At 43.3% G+C, this 17,735-nt stretch overlaps 2 protein-coding genes across 5 annotated transcripts; one reads left to right on the top strand and one right to left on the bottom strand.

Annotated features, from left to right (window-relative positions):
* Nucleotides 1-8: 8 nt before the first annotated feature.
* On the bottom strand, nt 9-11,685 carry mmp23ba (matrix metallopeptidase 23ba). 3 transcript variants are annotated; one of them, XM_064300870.1, is made up of 9 exons: nt 11,111-11,685; nt 6,452-6,591; nt 5,669-5,808; nt 4,923-5,090; nt 4,082-4,246; nt 3,579-3,689; nt 2,235-2,361; nt 1,461-1,639; nt 9-1,412 (listed from the first exon to the last, which is right to left on the bottom strand). In XM_064300870.1, the coding sequence occupies exons 1-8, from the start codon at nt 11,237-11,239 to the stop codon at nt 1,465-1,467; spliced, it is 1,155 nt and encodes a 384-aa protein (XP_064156940.1). In that variant the 5' UTR covers nt 11,240-11,685; the 3' UTR covers nt 9-1,412; nt 1,461-1,464. The 3 variants fall into 3 exon arrangements, with proteins under 3 accessions (XP_064156940.1, XP_064156939.1, XP_064156941.1); XM_064300869.1 differs by having other exon boundaries at nt 9-1,639; nt 11,111-11,684; XM_064300871.1 differs by having other exon boundaries at nt 9-1,639; nt 6,452-6,587; nt 11,111-11,684.
* Nucleotides 11,686-13,219: 1,534 nt separating this feature from the next.
* Nucleotides 13,220-17,293, top strand: ubiad1 (UbiA prenyltransferase domain containing 1). 2 transcript variants are annotated; one of them, XM_064300865.1, is made up of 3 exons: nt 13,220-13,409; nt 14,097-14,715; nt 14,999-17,293. In XM_064300865.1, the coding sequence occupies exons 2-3, from the start codon at nt 14,160-14,162 to the stop codon at nt 15,484-15,486; spliced, it is 1,044 nt and encodes a 347-aa protein (XP_064156935.1). In that variant the 5' UTR covers nt 13,220-13,409; nt 14,097-14,159; the 3' UTR covers nt 15,487-17,293. The 2 variants fall into 2 exon arrangements, with proteins under 2 accessions (XP_064156935.1, XP_064156934.1); XM_064300864.1 differs by having other exon boundaries at nt 13,227-13,501.
* Nucleotides 17,294-17,735: the final 442 nt, after the last annotated feature.

Genomic DNA, 17,735 nt, shown 5'->3' with positions numbered 1-17,735 from the left:
CTTTTAAAAAAAATAAATATATACATAATTAAAACGTTCAGTATGCATGAAATTCTCATTTTCTCACTTCTGCGATTTTGTCATCCGAAGCTACACACACACACACACGTATTCAACCTGGTCCTTTCATAGGTTTCCGCAATTTGCAATAAAGCATTCTTAGCTAGAAGAGTTAGCCTATTTAATAAAGTCCAGCACTGAACCGAACTCGGACGGCAGACATCCAAATGTGATATCATACTTTGGCACACCACTGTCCGTCTGCAGGAGGATCACACGCTACTTTGTTCTGCTCGGAGTAGACGATCTTAATTTTCCTTCTTTTGTGAGAGGGGGGAAAGAGTGTGTTCTGAATTTTATTTAACCAGTCAATTCTCAGGTTTCTAACCGCTCTTATGAATTTTGTGCTCTTCTTGTTGTGCCACTTAAGTTTTTTTTTTTTTTTTTTGGCATGTGCTACTGGAAGAAATGAAAAGAAATGGCAATGCAGCCCAGTGACTTAGCGCTCTATATAATTTTCTTCTCTTTTTTTTTTTGGGGTGACTTTTATTTCTGAATTTAAGTGCTTATGTGACATTCAGCAGCTGAACTTTGATGTGTTAACAATGGGGATAGCTGGTGCGGGCCAAGGATTGCACAACCAAAAAAGTTTTTTTTTTCTTTTCTTTTCTTTTGCAGACGTCTCTAGACCAAACAGTGTCTGACACGGGGAGAGCCACAAGGCTTTTTGATTTACAAACAAATGGAGATAGTTCATTCTTTTTGCTGACAGCAAGGGTGTCCTTATGCTCCAGACATGCTTCAGCTGTCTGTCATCTCCCCTCAAATATTTACAGTATTTTTTTGCAAAGCTAATATTTGACTCGAATGCCATATGCGGTTGTGGCCACGTGCTTGATGGGCCATGCACGATGCATACAGCTGTCTGAATTTTTCAAAACATTTTATGAGAGGAGCACGAGCTGTTCAATAGCTGTTCCCCTTTGATGTTGTTGGCGTCTAAAATGCAAATGTTCATTTTTTCTTTTCCTGCTTGATACTCAACTATATAGCAATGTAATATCCTCCATTTTAACTATTTTTGAAATTGGACATGAGCCGAGTTATCTGGTTTTGGAAGTTTTAAAACCTCATAAATATAGCAAATTCGTATTTGTCTCCAAAAGTTAGAATATTTCATGAAAACACGTATCAAGTGACAGAATAAAATTGTTTTAATTGGCATCAGCATGTACAAAAACTGGAAGAAAAGAAAAAAAAAAAACCTGAATAAAACAATGACAATTTTCATTTATCATTTTTGAAATATGTGCCCAGCTTAGAGTGAGGTTTTTTAGCCTGATTATAGTGGAGGTGAGTGGTAAGGGTCTGTCCTCTTGCTTTGTCCGTTGCCATGGTAGCGCGCCCCCCGTCTCTCGCTTTGTCCGTTGCCGTGGTAGCGCGCCCCCCCCCACCCCCACCCCCTCAGAAGCGCACGCGTACCCGCCAGGAGTAGTTGGTCAGCACTTTGTGCTTCTTCCGGACGATGCAGGTGTACGTGCCCTCGTTGATGGCGTTGGCCACGATGCTCAGCTGGTCGTCCTTCAGGGAGATGTACCCGGGGTGAGAGTACTCCAGGAGCTCACCGTCCTTATACCAGCTGTGGAGGGCGCCAGAGAGCTCCGCGTTAGGGGGAAAAACCGCGAAAGAACGGGAAAGAAAGGGCGGCAGTGTAGTGTAAAGGGTAAGGAACTGGTCTTGAAACCTAAAGGTCACAGGTTTGAATTCCTGGTTAGGACACTGCCGTTGTAACCCTTGAGCAAGGTGCTTAACCTGCGTTGCTTCGGTATATATCCAGTTGTATGAATGGTTGCAGTGTAAATGTAAAAAATGTAAAAAAGTTGTGACCGTCTCTCTGGATAAGAGCGCCTGCTAAATGCCTGTAATGTAATGCAGTGCTTCCCCTCCCAGGGCAGTTGCATAGCTGGGAGCACCAAAGCAGTGCTCGGTGTTTGCGCGTGAGCAGATGAGCAACAGCACACGCTTCCACGAAAAGCACATAAAAGGGTGTCGTTTTAAAATGGCGGCACTAGAAGTTTCAGAAGTGCACATGAAAAAAGAATTTACATCTCTGTCACTGAGACCGGACCCAGGATCAGCCAGAACGGAAGGGGGTGGGGGTGTGGGGGATGTGGGGTGGGCGTGTGTGGGTGTGTGTGGGGATGGGGTGACGGAAAAGCAGAGGATGTACTCACTACACTTTTCCTTTCTTCGCGGCGACCTTCTTTCCGCAGCGGAAGGTCAGGTTCTTGCCCTCCACCACCAGCTTGTGTTTGGTCCTGGGGGGGATGGTGGTCGGGGCGGCAGTCGGGAAAGGGAAGTCTGTGGAGAGGGAGATATGGGGGTGGGGGTGGGGGGGGGGTTAGCGCTCTGTGAGTGCTCCAGTTTTCCACCTCCTAATTACGCATCCCATTAATTTTCATGCACAGTTGTTTCATGCACACCCTGGTGAAGGGCAGTGGAGTTTTCACAGCAATGCGGAGCTCGTATCATACCCTAGATCGGGGCTTCCCAGCCCTGTTCTGTGAGATCTACCCTCCTGGAGGTTTTTCATTTCGACCCTAATTTGGCACACCCGATTCTACTAATCGGCAGCTCGACGAGATCTCCAGCTGTTGAGTGAGGTGCGCTTCGTTAGGGGTTGGGGTGAAAACAAGAAGGACTGTACATCTCCCGGAACAGGGATGCGCAGCCCTGACCTAGAGAGTGTTCAGGGGTTGGTTTTGCTCCAGTTCGGTCTGGTTTAGTAGATATCGATTCAAAGAGATGTCTGTCTCGTGTTTTTTGCCCTGTGAAGGTTATGTAACATACTGTTTATCAAAGGGAAGTGAACTTTGGATTTATTAACGATGTGCTTCTTTTCGGCAAGTCCCCTCAGAAAACCGATCCTTTTCATTCGGTCCGTCTGAAAGTTCGTTTTTTTTTTTTCGTTTTTTTTCTCGATCCGCTCTGGCAAAGCCAGTGTAAATGCGGAGCTGACCCCCTTCTGTCTCTAGCCCACAAGCCACAGTCTTGAGATTCCGATGGTTTGTAGTCACGCCGGAATTTTCCACAGCAATGCGACTTATCCCCCAATCAACAATGAGAAACAGATTACAGGCGAGGGAATTTTATCCTTTCCACTTTTTATTCCCCCCCCGTTATCCTGCTTTTTTACAAATAAAAATGTGAGCGAGCTCTGGAGAACGACGGCGGCTTAAGCGGAAAGGAACCGCAAGTCCCTCGAATGGGACCCTCGTGAAAACTAATAGGGGTGTCCTTTTTTTATTGGGTCCCACAGAGGAGCGCTAAAGACGCTCGCGTAATTCATTTGGACAACGCCCGACGTGCGGAGATATTTATTGGCGCGTCCTCAGAGTAAGCGAACCTCCCTGATTTATTTCCAACAATATACAAGGCTACCGGTAAAAAAGCTGCTGGTTCCCGTCCCCCGTCCCAGACCCCAGTGGGAACGGTGCCGTGTGCGAAGGAGGGGGGGGCCAAGATAACCACGGCAGATGTCTTCTTTTTCACCGAGGCATGCAGCACACGGCTCTTACCATGACAGAAATCGCAGCTGGACGGACAGTGCTTCTGCATGAGCTTTCGCTTGCTGTCGCAGTATCCCTTACGGGCCCAGGCAGAACAGATGAACAGCCTGTCCAAACATCCTGGAGTGGGGGGGGGGTGGGGGTGGGGGAGGGAGGAGACGGCAGTGAATCAACACTGTGGAAATGGTGGGGGGGTGGGGGGCAGGGGAATGCTGACCTGTGCAAGGTTAACAGTGCTGCTGTTTTACGTTTTAACCCTTTAAGGCGTAGGATCACAGGCACGTGATTAGAATGTTCTTAACTGAACATTCTAATGCTGATGTAACAATCGCTACTGGTAACTGGAAGCAACGGAGTTCTAGAATGCCTTGGGGGAAAAAAAAACAATCCGAAGGGCTAAGAAACAAACGGCAGTAATCTCAGTATTGATGTTGATGCCGACTTGCTGTACGTCGGCCGAAGTAAAGTCATGATTTTAATGTTTCAGTGCCCTCCGAGCGCGCGGCGCCTACCGTAGAGTCTGAATATGCCCCACACGTCGTCCTGCGTGATGTGCTTGCGTCCCGTCAGGGTGGCGTTGAGGTGCATGACGGCCATGGGGTTGAGCGAGTGCATGAGGCCCAGGGCGTGGCCGATCTCATGAACCGCCACGTGGACCAGGTCCGTCAGCCACACCCCTGCACGTGCCCACACACACACACACACACACACACACACACGCGTGCGTGGACACACAAATACAACAGTACTTCATTAAAACTGCAGACTGTGGCATGACTCCAAACATCCCCTCTACAATGAGCCAGTGATTACCAGCTGTAATAGGGCTTCTTTGGGTAGCTTGTCTAGCTAAAGGAATGGAATTCTGGGACATATGTTGGCCATCATGTTGCCTGGGGAACAACTGCTCAATCAAGACCACTCGGTGTACTAGGCTTGCCACATGCAGGGCCGTCCCTCCCATTAGACAGATCAGGCACTGCGCCTAGGGCCCCGCCGTCTCGCCCAAGAATAAAGAATCAGAAGATGCCAATGTTCTTGTGTAATCCCCAAATAATCTTTTGCCCAGAGCCCCCATAAGTCTAGGGACAGCACTGGCTACATGAGATGTGGAGTCCTGCAGCACAATGGCTGTACAGCTCAGCTGGTCAAGTGTAAAGCCATTGCAAGCTGCATGCGTTTCGAGGATGCACATACTAGTCTGTTCCCTCCTGGGGATGGGACAGGTAAATAAATGCAATTGCTCACTCAAAACTGGGGGAAATTTTTTTTTTTTTCTTTTTTAAACGTGGACAAAAAGTTGTTAAATCAATGCTACCAGCAGTCAAAACGACAGCATCTAACTGTACGTACCTTTCTTCCAGCTGAAACGCATGTTTCCCAGAATCCAGTACTCGTGGTCATCAAAGTGTATTTCTCCATTTTGGGGAAAGAATGCGTGGGCCAGCTCCCCGGTGATGCCATCGAAACAGTGGTGCAGATAAGACTGCATGCAGTCAGTATGGTTGATAGGGTAAAAGCCTACCAGAGTGTGTGTGTGTGTGTCAGAGAGAAAGAGAGAGAGAACAGAATTTTCAGTTCCTAGGAGACATATTCTCTAATGCGCCTGGATCCACATCCTGTATATCACTGTCTGGGTGTGTCCTCTACAAATCAAACTCCCATTCCAGAGGAAAACCATTCTCTCTCTTCCAGGGAATTCATGCTGGAATGAAAGGGAAAAGATCTCTGGTCTCAATAAAGGGATGTAGAATTAATTTTGTGCATATTTGGAGGACAGAATAGAAAATAAGGTAAGTCTGGCCAAGTAAGTTTTTTTCTTTTTATTTTTTTGCTCATGAAGTGGTTATGCAGCTTAAATATAAAATTTGAGATGCCCGTTTCTTTTAATGGGATTTCTCTGATATGGGACTTCTCACAAACTTCTCAGGATTGTTTTATAGCGATATGTCTATGCCCCTTAAGTGAAATGCAGATTGAATTATGGGATTGCACACATCCACCTAAAAGCCAGTAAGAGGGCAAGCACTGATTGGTTCAACAGGCAGACGCAATCAGTCGCCGTAATGCCGTAATCGCAGAGCGCGCTCACGTCTCACCGATCTTGATGTCGGCCTCCTCGTACGCCGGGACCTCCCGGAAGCTGAAGGGAGAGACGTCGCTCCACATGCGGAAGGCCTTGACGAACCCCTTCCTTGTGTCGCTCTCATTCATCAGGTTTTGGGGGAAGGACAGCAACCTCAGCAGAACACACAACACAACGCGGGCGCAATCTGAACGTACTGAACCAGTTTCCCCAAAACTAGCGCCTGGTGCTGTTATCAACAGAGAGCTAAAACACCATGAGTAACTTATTTTCCTGTATGAAAAGGTATTATTTTTAATAATAATAATAATAATAATATTATTATTATTATTATTATTATTATTAACATTAATAATAATACACCAGACCTTTAAAAAGAGCTTTTCAAGATGACTAAGGCTCAAAGCTCTCATCTTATTGATAAATTTAAAGTTCACAGGCTTATAAATCACAAGATGATGAAAATAAAGTTAGTGCAGTGGTTTAACACAATCTTATGTGCCAAATCTCATCAGGATCATGTCTTGTTCTGGCTTCAGTACTTCTCGCCTTTCCATTTGAACTTATTTACCATCCATGCCTTGTTCTGAAAGAAAAAGTTCTCCACAGAACTGAGAATGGTGGTTAATAAACAAACGGGGATGCGGGGGTGGCGCTTGGAAAAACAGAGGAACTGTTTATTCTATGTTTAATTATTTAAATGTTTCCTGTTTGTGGAGATAAACCTAGTTCACTTCCCTGGTCCATCTCCATCCACAAGGGAACTACGCAGACTGCAAAAAATAATGGTTCCTACTTGTACGTGAGCTTGAATTTGTCCCACTTCAGCTTCTCTGGAGTGAGGGTGTAGCGCTTGTTCCTGGAGAGGTGCAGAACTTGAGAACGGGCATTTTTACGAATTCCAAACATCAAGACCCCAGAGGGATGAGCTTCTTCCTTGGACAAAAAGAACTTTAGATTAATCAAAAATCTTTCAACCGGTACAGGTCTTTTTTTTTTTTTACATTTTTTATTATTACTAAAAATAAAGAAAACAGCCTTTCAAGGTTGTCCATTTAGGAGGAAGTGCACAAGCATGTGCCTTCTATAAAACATGGGCAGTCAGTCCACTGCTTCTCTTCCACTTCACCAACTCGATTACTGCGATTATTTCCCAGCTGACCTACCGCGCCCGAGGGCAGCGTGGTCAAACGCGGGGAGGCTGCAGACATGCAGTCATCCTGAACAGCTGCATGTCTGCAGGGGGACGAGGTAAGGGGTTTCCCCCCTGCCTGCTGACCGAAGTCCTCCCTCTCTGAACGTCTGACGTGTGTGTGCGGGCACACGGTTCCCAGTCCGACTGGGTCTGGCCCACGGGACGCCTTGCTGCATTATGTATGAGCGACCTAGCCGGATGCAGCTGGGGAGCCCCTGCATTTCCAATTATATTCACCTTTCGGTGACTTGGAGGCCTTTGTGATGACTACAGCGCTCCCCACACTAGGCTGGACCTGGCGGCCACTCAAACTAAACATATTCTTCGAATTAATGCTCCATAAAACATTTTCTACGGTTAAAAAAAGGGAGAGATTTACCCTACAACAAAACACAAATAAATTAACCTGCCTCCTGAAGATCATCGAAAAAGGCAATTTATGAGTTTTCAAACACGCATGGTAAAATGTTAAACACGCACATTTGAAAACTCATAAATTGCATTTGATGATCTTTGGGATAGGGTTTAATGGGATGGGGTTTAACCAAAGCACATGCACCTCTCTCAGTGTGGGGAAAGCAGCCACCGCAAGCCCGAGAAGCAAGTAATGTCTTCCCTTTCTCCGAAATGGCAGATCCCTGTCTAAGATGGTGTTCTCAAACATACATCGGGAAAGGGGGAAATGAAACTCTTGGCGGGAGGGGGAGCGGTGGGGTAGTAACAAGACGGTGAATGACCCAACTTGATTTTTTTTTTCTGGCCTCAGTCCAAATACCAAGGATGTTAACAATGAGAAATTTACATTTCCAGGAATTTAAAGCTACATGTTGCAGGCCTCCTCTGCAAACCTGGCAAACTCTAATATTTGTCACATGACTGTGTCACCACCTAAATGAATATATTGTGAATGGAATGTTTTGCACTTTTATGCAAGGCCATCCCATTACAGTATGTGGGAACAGGAAGGCATCCGTTGTTAATGATTATGTCCAACATTTTGAGCAAGACGTGTTCCGCGGATCTACTGAATGGTCTAGTTGCCTAGTCATCCGTTTTTGGTTCGGGCTGATAAGAACCCATACCAATGACAGCTAGATTTCCTTATGGATTAAATCCTTCTCTTTAATAAAGCCAGCAACAGAGCTGAAAAGTAATACATTAGTTCTGATCACAATCCTTCTCTGCAAACTGCAGCTCGGCCTGTATCCTGAGCTTGTGTTTATGTGGGAATTGTGGCAGGTCACCGGAGTACAATTGCGCTATATAAAGAACCGAGCGCACTGATTGTTTCTCTGTTAAAGCCCGCGCCGTCTCTGGCGCTGTTCTTAAAATAATATTTCCGGCGAGGCGTGTGGCGCAGTCCGTAGGGCGGCCGGGTCTTAAGCCGTACGCGTGGGAGGAGGTTCGGTCCCCACTGTGCCATTTTCTCCGCTGTGGTCCCTTCCCTATTTGTCATCCTCTGTGCTTTTTGCTTTTCTGACGAAAGAAAAAAAAAAAAAAGATTTTTTTTTTTTTCCTGTTTGCCTTTTTGATGATGTGGCTAACTACCCCATCCAGCCATTACTCTAGGGTCATAAAGCTGAGAAATGGGAATGAACGACATGAACTTGGGGTGACACAGACAGGGCTGCAGAACTGGCTGTTCCACGACTTTTTAAAAAAAAGGGAGGGATGCTCTTAGTGTTGTTTTGGCCCTACATGTTTCCTCATTAAACATCAGCACATCCGGCACAAGGAAAGTGCTCTAACTGAGTTAAGAGGGGAAGACTATAAATATTTTAGTCTAAAATGCAGCAAAAATGACTGCTGACAGGGGACTCTAAAGAGAAAACATGACCATTTTTAAGGTAAAAGATAAGAGCATGTGGAGGTAGAAGAGGAAACACATAGTTCACCAAAAAAAGATGTTCAAAAAATGCTGGTAGAAAAAGGTGCTTTTTAAATTTAATTTCAGTCCGAAAAATAAAACTTGAAATAAAAGGTTTTAGCATGAGCATAAATAGTTTATTCAGTTACCCAGGAGATTTGGAAAATTGGGTTATATTGCATAGAGCTGCCCAACTTATTATATGAGACAACTGCCCAACTGAGTAAATCTTCCGCACAGACACTGGAAACAATTAATCTGAATATTTTCTTCCAAAAGCAGCATAAGCATAAATAAGCTTCTTTTTTTGGGGGGGGGGGGGGAAGTTTCAAGCCAAATTTCTTTAAGTAAGATGTTTCATGTAACAGAAGAAGCACCGTGTATATATAATTTGCATTCCTAAAGTTCTTCCCTTTTTTTCCAGTGTTCTTCCGGAAAACAGCACAGCTTTGCCAAGCAGCAGAGGCCAGACACATTTTCTGGCCAGCGATGATGGGCGTGTAGGAAAGCCTTTGCATACTACCGATAACGGAGACAGGGAGACTGGATTTATGAGCCCTGTCACTTCTACCCAAAATGAGGCGGCGCTGGCGTTCCTGAGGAGGAGGACGGCCGAGTTCTGGCCGTGTCTGATACAGCACCACTCGCAAACCCGCTGGCACCTCTTCAGGTGCACTGGGAGCCCAGCGTTGCTCTTAAGAAGGCAGCCTTGGCAAAGGGGTGGCTAGCTGCGCTCCTAGGAAAAAAGAAGGGAAAGTGGAAAAGGTATTCCGAGTCCAAGACGAGCTCAGCGGAGGCAGCCCTTCGAACCAGATCATTTCTTGTCTCCGCCTAGGGACAAGCACCGGCTTCTGGCCTTGTTTCGTTTCTCTTGACCGTTCAACTTTTCGTCCTTTCTTTTTTGCATTCTGAGGTTCATCCCAACTTGAGCCAAGACACAAGGATTGGCATTCAGTTTCTCCGATAAATAATCAATAAATGGCTACCCCGAAAAAGAATGTGTAGCTTTTATGTTTTTATGTTCTTTTCCTTTGTTCTTCCCAATTTGGAATCCACAATTTCGGCCTGGCGAAAAACCAACAGGCATTTACTGTATGCAGGAGTAGCCCAAAGAGGATTGACAGGCTGAGTCCCATTCCATGACAAGGCCGACTGTCAGTGCTTCTTTCTCAGAACTGCCTCTCGGTCATCGTTGCTTACTGAAAAAGCTGAGGCCAGAACCTGTGACCCTGCCATCTGAATGAGGAACTCAGCAGCTCCCTGGCTAAAGCTAAAGTTTTGCTAAAATAAACCCGCTGTATGACGCCCTACGATGTACCGTGTGATGTATTAAAGAGAAGGAACAAATCACATGTATGTACGCAAGAGTGGTTGTAAAGCAAATTGACAATAGAACTATGTTGACCCCCCAGTCCAACTTGTTTCCTCATGTTGATATGTTCACTATTGCTACTGTCAGCTACAACAAACTATGCGTTATTAATTTAAACTACATTTTACTCTTAGTCTAAATTAAAAATTTTATGAGGAATTGCTTTATGAAAGGCATGCCTTCACTAACATTTCACTGCCAGTGTTGTGTCCAAAAACTGTCTTTCTCCAACAGTACTGCCACATTCACTGACATGATTCACATGGCATTTCCTAAACTATTCATTGGTTTATTTGTGATTTAAGAATTACCTTTCAAAAAATTTTTTAAAAAACGTTAATAAAATCCATTGAAATAAAATTCCTTCATCAGACAGCCCGGGTCATCATAAGTATTAGGTTAATGGATGTTGAGGTTCCATGTGTTACGAGATTCCAGACGCAAAGGTTTGGCAAGGAATAAAGTTTTGGCAAGGTATGTATAGGCTACACGCAGCACCGAACAAGAATGATTATGAAAAAAGTATGGAAAATAGAAGGTTTTCACATAAAAAAACACAATGAAGACAGACGCCGGTGCTGTTTTGTGAAGTTATCTAATTGTCATGGAAATGACCTTACAGCGGAAGCAGCCTTTTAATCTCAGAGGACGCGCCGGATTTCAGCTCAAATCGCAATGAAAACTATGGGAAAGACGTCTGGCTAAAATCAACTTTTTGCAAGTTACTGAACGTTCTACTTAAGTAATTTTTCATAAAGTTCTGTTTTTGCATAAAGAAAAATCAAGCCAATCTAAAGTCTGGATCCCTTTCATACTTGATGTAGTCTGATCATATTCATATTTAGGATTTATCTTATTATAATAAAGTAGTTTAATATCGTGCACATATAAAACTGGAATTTTTAAAGAAACCAATAAAGCAATTGGTTGTATTAAAACATAATGAATTCTCAACATAAATTGACATTACGATGACATAACAGAAATTATGCAAACAGAAAATACAATAGGCACACCCTACCTCAATCCTCCAGGTGGGGAATGCCGCGATTTCTTGCATCCCTGCTAAAAAAACACTGATCACACACAATGTGAAGAATATAACACTGGAGTCGCCTTGTCGATGACTTCTGAATGTCTGACACTCCATCACTGCCTCCAACTGCTTTCCCTAAGAAAGAAATACTCTAGCGTACTTCGCCAACATTTATGCAATGACCATCGAACTGGTCTTTATTAGGCTATTATTCTTAGTTTATGGCAAGAATGCAAGTTAGAGCGGGAAAGCACAAACAGTCCGGCTCCGCTTCAATATAAAAGTCGCTTTCAAGTTTGGTGTCTGCACCAAACTCCCACTTTTTTTTTCTATTTTCTACTGCAGCGCTACTCCGCACAGACGGCCAAGCGGTATCACATTACTTATGGAGGTCATTGCTTGTCAAGTTCATGCCGAAAGGAAACCGGCTGTACGCATTTTAATATAAAGCCAGTCCTAGACCATAGTTTTCTATACATTGTTCTTAAAGCCAGTTGACCCTTGTTAGACTTGAAATCACAGGGCTATCCTAGCCTAGCAGTGAAGGGGATATCATCGAGTCAAACATGTATTGTGCAAAAGGATCTTTCTGCAGCAAGACCAGTTACGCAATCAATCGAGTCATAGCTAAAAAATATATACGATTTTCTGGTGTTATCTTCTAAAATAGACGTGTATGAGACATCAGATATATGGAAAATCTAATTATCAATTTCTGTTTGCATTCGCATTGATCCCTCGCCAACAAATCTTTAAAAAAAACAGGTACTTCAGAGGTCCTGGTCTTTTCTGTTGTAAATCCTGCTAGTTTAGAATAGAGACTGCAGTATCCTCATTATAGGTATGAGCACATTGATGTTGGCTGCTCCTTGAGTAGGCCTATGACTAGTGGATGGGAAGTTAAGATTCTGCTATATGCCTATTGTCAGGTTTGTCAACAGGTCCAGAAAAAGCTAGAAAAGTACAATAAATTACCAAAGGACCTGTCAAAAAACAAAACAAACAAAAAAACATCTGCATTCAGCCCCAGGAGATCAGCTAATTGAGGGCATGCTACTATAAACCTTTTCAGCTTCAGGGTATGTGTAATCTTAAAGCAGAACCACAGAAGACTTCAAGATGAAGTGCTGCTTCCAAAGTGTACCCCATAGGCTCTGAAGTAGCTCAAATTGAAATTGGTCTTCAGAGCCACAACAGTTAACCAAATGATTCATACACCATATTTTTATGAATCAGTATGTATTTCATCATTGTGTGTAGTCCTACTTCTCAACAAGGCCACAGTAAGCATCCATATATGCACACCATTTTTGCATACACACATAGGTATTGATGTATATGCCCACACATAGGTATTCATACTTATATGTATGTCAAAATGGTACCAAACCTTTTCAACTCCTCGTGAGTTGCTTGAAATTGAGTCTTTTACAAGTGATGCCTGTGTGAATTTCTTTCTAATTTGACAGAAAAGGCAATCATTTCAGCCAATATTTTATAAATTAGCAAGTAACTGGTACAGCCTACAAGGGATTATCCATTTTAGATTACTGAAGCTATTTGAATATAGTTTTTAGAAATAGTTTTTAAACCTCATTTTTGTTTGTTTTATAGCAGAGGTTGTGTGGGTCATTGAATAAATGTATCACTGAAAATGTGACAGAAAGACGACACATTATGTGCAATGGTCAGAAGAATTCAAATACACTTAAATGTAAATTGTTACATTTTTGCTTTACCTTCTAAGACTAGAAGTCTTGCTTGGTCCTGACTTAATTTCTACATGCAATTGCCTAATTGATTGTAACGATTATGCAATTGCACTGTAGTGTAAATTCTACATATGTGGGAATACCTCACTTCGTGTAAAATAAACCTTAACAATTGAATACAGTGTACGGGGACGAATTCATTTAACTGAGTACTGAGCGTTTGGCACATTTGACTTTGCAGTAGTCGACTTTGACAACGTTGTGAAATGGTACAATACCACAGTCTGGGTTCGATTATGTTAAAAAAACGTAAACTTGCAAACTTCCCGAAAACTAACTGTTTATAAACGGCATCTTGGCATCGAGGGAAAACGAGAACACAGACTGGGTGGTCTGACACGCGAGCACCACTGTATAATTTGTAAATTGGGAGGATATACTTGAATCGGTAGCATGTTTCCTTCGGACACTAAACATGTTACACTTAAAAGGGTTGGACAAAATGGCGGCTTTCAGATGGTGGCTTACGATGTCTGATTTGACACGTAACTGGGTGGTTGTGTGATATCAAGGCAAGTCAAGTTGTCACGAAAGGGTCATGCAAGGACAAGAGGGATGATATCTCGGTGCATTAGAGAGGCTTTTTAGAATATTTCACGCGTGGGTAAGTTTAGAATGTTTGCGTTCCTTGTTTAGACATTACCTTGGTAGCTTGCTAACTAGTTAGCTAACACTGAGCCGAGGAGATAATCTCCGATAATCACTTGGCTTGTTTGTCAGCTAATGCAGCGTTTGCTAGGAATGCGATATTGATGTTGAATGTTAGAGGAGTATTTTATAAGATTTTAACGAAGTTTTGAGTTCCGTTTTCGCTGAGATGATTAACTAAGGTCTCTAATTTAGCTATACATCTACCTTTGAAGCTTGCCAAGACAATCGCTTGCAAACTTCAACTCAAGTTAGCTAACTTGCTTGGTGGCCTATATTGGGGCCAGTAGATCAGAGCTAATCAGCGCCCCCATTTCTTAAGAGTTTAAGTTGTACTCTGTACAGCACTGTATTGTGCTGTGAAGTGCAGCAGCAGTGTACCGAAGTACCCCTTCGCTGTGTTGCAATAGTGTTCCACACTCACCGTTAAGGGATTCACATTTTTTGGACTCAGACGCACACCGAACTAAATGCATACACGTATATAATGTATATAACACTTCTAATGGACCTTAATCAGTTGACTCGTTTAAATGCATTTTCTTCCTCAGGTTTCCCTTACTTGCCCCTGGGCTGGAGCACTTTGTAGTACTCCAACACATCCCGTCGGGAGGATGGCAGAGGGGCAGAAATCGGGCGGTGCAGAGACTTGTATATTCGCTGGATCGAACGGGCACAACGGAGGCAGAGAAGATGCCCGCCTGAATGGCTTGGACAGGAACCACGTCGAAAAATCCTCAGGAATTGCCAGAGTAGCGATGGACATGAAGCACAAGTGCGCCGCCTATGTCCTGGCCCTCCGTCCGTGGAGTTTTAGTGCCTCGCTGACACCTGTGGCCCTGGGCAGTGCGCTGGCCTACAAGTCAGAGGGGACGGTGGACTTTGTGATCCTGTTGGTGTGTGCTGTGGCTGTACTGGTGGTTCATGGCGCCGGGAACCTGGTGAACACCTACTACGATTTCTCCAAGGGCATTGACCACAAGAAGAGCGACGATAGGACACTGGTGGATCAGATCCTGGAGCCCCAGGATGTTGTCATGTTTGGAGCTGTGCTCTACTCCCTCGGGTGCTTGTGTGCGACTCTTCTGTTTTACCTGTCCGCACTGAGGTTGGAGCACCTGGCCCTCATTTACTTTGGGGGGCTCTCCAGCTCCTTCCTTTATACCGGAGGTGAATTTCTGCTGATGGATGGTTGTGCTTCTTCGACTACTAACTTTCCCTAGTGCCTTGTTGATACACAAATGTGGACTCGCAGTAGTTGTAACTGCTGTGTTTCCGCTTAATATTTGTTCTCTCTGTAGTTATTTACGACTCCACGTGAATCTTGGTTTCTAGTTCAAGCTTTGTATTTAGAATGGAAGTTTTGACCACTTGTGAAATGAGGGTCTCTAGTGGCACGGTGAGAATCTTGCCCGTTTTAATTCTGTTAATCTTTTTCCTTTTCCCTTTGCAGGTATTGGGCTGAAATATGTTGCCCTGGGGGACGTGGTGATCCTGATTACCTTTGGCCCCCTCGCGGTCATGTTTGCCCACGCGGTGCAGGTGGGTCACCTGTCCGTGCTGCCCCTGGTCTACGCCGTCCCGCTGGCCCTGAACACCGAGGCCATCCTGCACAGCAACAACACGCGAGACATGGACTCGGACAAGCAGGCGGGCATCGTCACCCTGGCCATCCTCATCGGGCCCACGCTGTCCTACGTGCTGTTCAACCTCCTACTCTTCGTCCCGTACGTCCTCTTCTGCATCCTGGCCACCCGCTACACCATCAGCATGGCCCTGCCCCTGCTCACCCTCCCCATGGCTTTCCCGCTGGAGAAGCAGTTCCGCAGCCAGTGCTACTCCAAAATCCCCCAGAAAACCGCAAAACTCAACCTCCTGATGGGGCTCTTCTACGTCTTTGGGATAATATTGTCACCGCGAGGCAGTTTGCCGCGCCTGTGAATTCATCTTCGGTTTTTTTTTGGGGTTTTTTTTTTTTTTGTCGTCGTTCTAGTACAGCAGCGGTTCCCAACTGTGTTCCTGGAGATATGCTGTCCTGTAGGTTTTTCATATCAACCCAAATCTGGCACGCCTGATTCTGCTAATCGGCATCTCTTGGAGATCTGTAGCTGTTGAATGGGGTGTGCTTTCTTAGGGTTGGGGTAAAAACCTACAGGACAGTAGATCTCCAGGAGCAGGGTTGGGGACCACTGTAGTACAGAGTAGATTAGATTACATGCATCAGTGTATTTATTCTGATTTATTTGTGCGGTTTAACGGCTTTAATTTATTGTTTTGTTTAAATTGTATTTCAGGACAGATGTAAACCCTTTACTGGTGTTTAACCAATTTTGTTTATATATATATCACCAGGTTTGTCAATTTTGTTATAGCTTACCACCGGGTTTGTTATTGTTTTAACATTGCACATACAAGATGTAATGTGGTGTATGAGAAGTGTTAACAACCCTTTTCAGTACTAGATTAACAGACTGCAGGTCTTGAGATTTTTTTAACAAGGCTATGCTCTCTGTTCTTTCACAAAAAGTATTATGAATCTTTAAACACACAAACATTGCAGTCATTGCTACTAGTTGTTGACAAGATTAAAAAGCAACTAATTTATTTTTTAAATGCATTGTCTCAAAAAGGTAGCACATGCCATAGTACTATTAGACATACCGTGTTCAGTGTTTGGGCCCTTCCTGAAATCTACATACTGTTGTGGATTTGAAGGAAAAAAATTGTAATGGTTATTTTAATTGAGTTAGGTTTGTGTTTTGGCGGCCTATGACCTTAGCGTGTCATACGTACAGTCAGAAAATCTGACAACACTTGTTTCTTCAGTCTTGTACATATAGGGCCTGTCACGATGGAGGAAACCAGTTTAGCTCAAATTTAGTTTAACTACAGAAACACCAGTCTGTGGGTCAGTCTTGTTCTTTCATTTTGTGTAGCTTTTGCATAATTTACTGTGTTGCATACAAAGGGAGCGGTTTGCAATAAGATCAAATTTGAGACCCAAAATAGACCTGCAGTTAGAAAATAACCTTTGGGACATTCCTTAAAAATGTGCATCTACAAAATTGAACAAAATGAAGAATGTCAAATGGAGCAATTACCCAATCACATTTTATAAGATGTACTTCAGAGGGTAATTGCATTTGAATACAGGTACTTCAGGTTGTATAGCAGCAGCTAACATTTTCTCAGCTGCAGGTAAAGGGATTGCTTGCTATAACATTAAAATACACTTTTAAGACCCAAAATTAACCGAGAACAGAATATGAAACTGTGACATTCCTTGGAATACTTGTGTACCTGTCAAATTGTACCAAACGCAGAAAGTCAGATGACTACATGCTGGTTGGTGATAATTTTTCAGCTACCCCTTTGCCCTGGAAGTTTTGTTCAGTTTTGTGATGCGGTAATCCGTCCAAAAACATTTGCAAGACTTGAAAATTCAAAATTGCCAATAATTACATGTAGGCTGTTTGATCTGTCAGTCTCTCTACATGGGTAATTTATATATAGTGAGCCAGAGTTGTGTTTTTCTAAAGTTGAACAGATGTTTTTTATACTGAATTGTAACACTTGATTTTCCCTTTGTTCATTTCAGATTTATTTGATGGGGAATACAGAAAAATAATAATACGCCATTTTGTTTTCTTGAACAGCATCGAATTTTATAGCTTTTTTTTTTTCTTTCATTGCACCAACTGATCTATCAGCACCCCTCTCAAAAACAAAAAAAAAACAAAACAATAAAGTTAGTTGTCAAGCTTATCCAGGAGAGCCTCCATTTACTGTGCTAAGCAAAACTCACTGGCCAGAATAATTCTGATTCAGGTGCCATATAGTGCCTATTGCTGCGCAATTATTTGTAGGCTGTGTGATGCTTTTGGTGGCCATTACTCATCACTTGTGAAAGCTGCTAGAAATTACAAGCTTTTTTGTGTTGGTTTACAAATGCAAGAGGCTCTCAAATGCATTTTATGTCTGCTTTGTTTTCATTCATTATTTCATAAACAGTTTCATGGTGGAAGTAGGAAATAAACATGCTTAAATCGGCAATGTATTTATTAATTTTTTTACACGAATACATTTTTACGCCCATTCTGATTGTGCTCTTTTTTAATCCACGTAACCAAATCTTATAAGGTTAGAGTTATTCTTATCTGTTGTAACATGTTTCACAAATTGTCGAGCAG

Source organism: Anguilla rostrata, chromosome 11 (assembly GCF_018555375.3).
Source record: "Anguilla rostrata isolate EN2019 chromosome 11, ASM1855537v3, whole genome shotgun sequence".
In the NCBI taxonomy this organism is placed as follows: domain Eukaryota; kingdom Metazoa; phylum Chordata; class Actinopteri; order Anguilliformes; family Anguillidae; genus Anguilla; species Anguilla rostrata.
The sequence above is the reverse complement of the archived record's forward strand: the minus strand, read 5'-3'. Positions and strand labels throughout refer to the sequence as shown.

What these genes read in the sequence shown, in the direction of transcription:
- mmp23ba (XM_064300870.1), bottom strand. Translation starts at nt 11,239, where the DNA reads ATGGAGTGTCAGACATTCAGAAGTCATCGACAAGGCGACTCCAGTGTT. An exon ending in TCCCCACCTGGAGGATTGAG is followed by an intron (nt 6,592 to 11,110) that starts GTAGGGTGTGCC and finishes TTTTTGTCCAAG; the next exon opens with GAAGAAGCTCATCCCTCTGG. An exon ending in CAGCTGCGATTTCTGTCATG is followed by an intron (nt 2,362 to 3,578) that starts GTAAGAGCCGTG and finishes CCCTCTCCACAG; the next exon opens with ACTTCCCTTTCCCGACTGCC.
- ubiad1 (XM_064300865.1), top strand. Translation starts at nt 14,160, where the DNA reads ATGGCAGAGGGGCAGAAATCGGGCGGTGCAGAGACTTGTATATTCGCT. An exon ending in CTCCTTCCTTTATACCGGAG is followed by an intron (nt 14,716 to 14,998) that starts GTGAATTTCTGC and finishes TTCCCTTTGCAG; the next exon opens with GTATTGGGCTGAAATATGTT.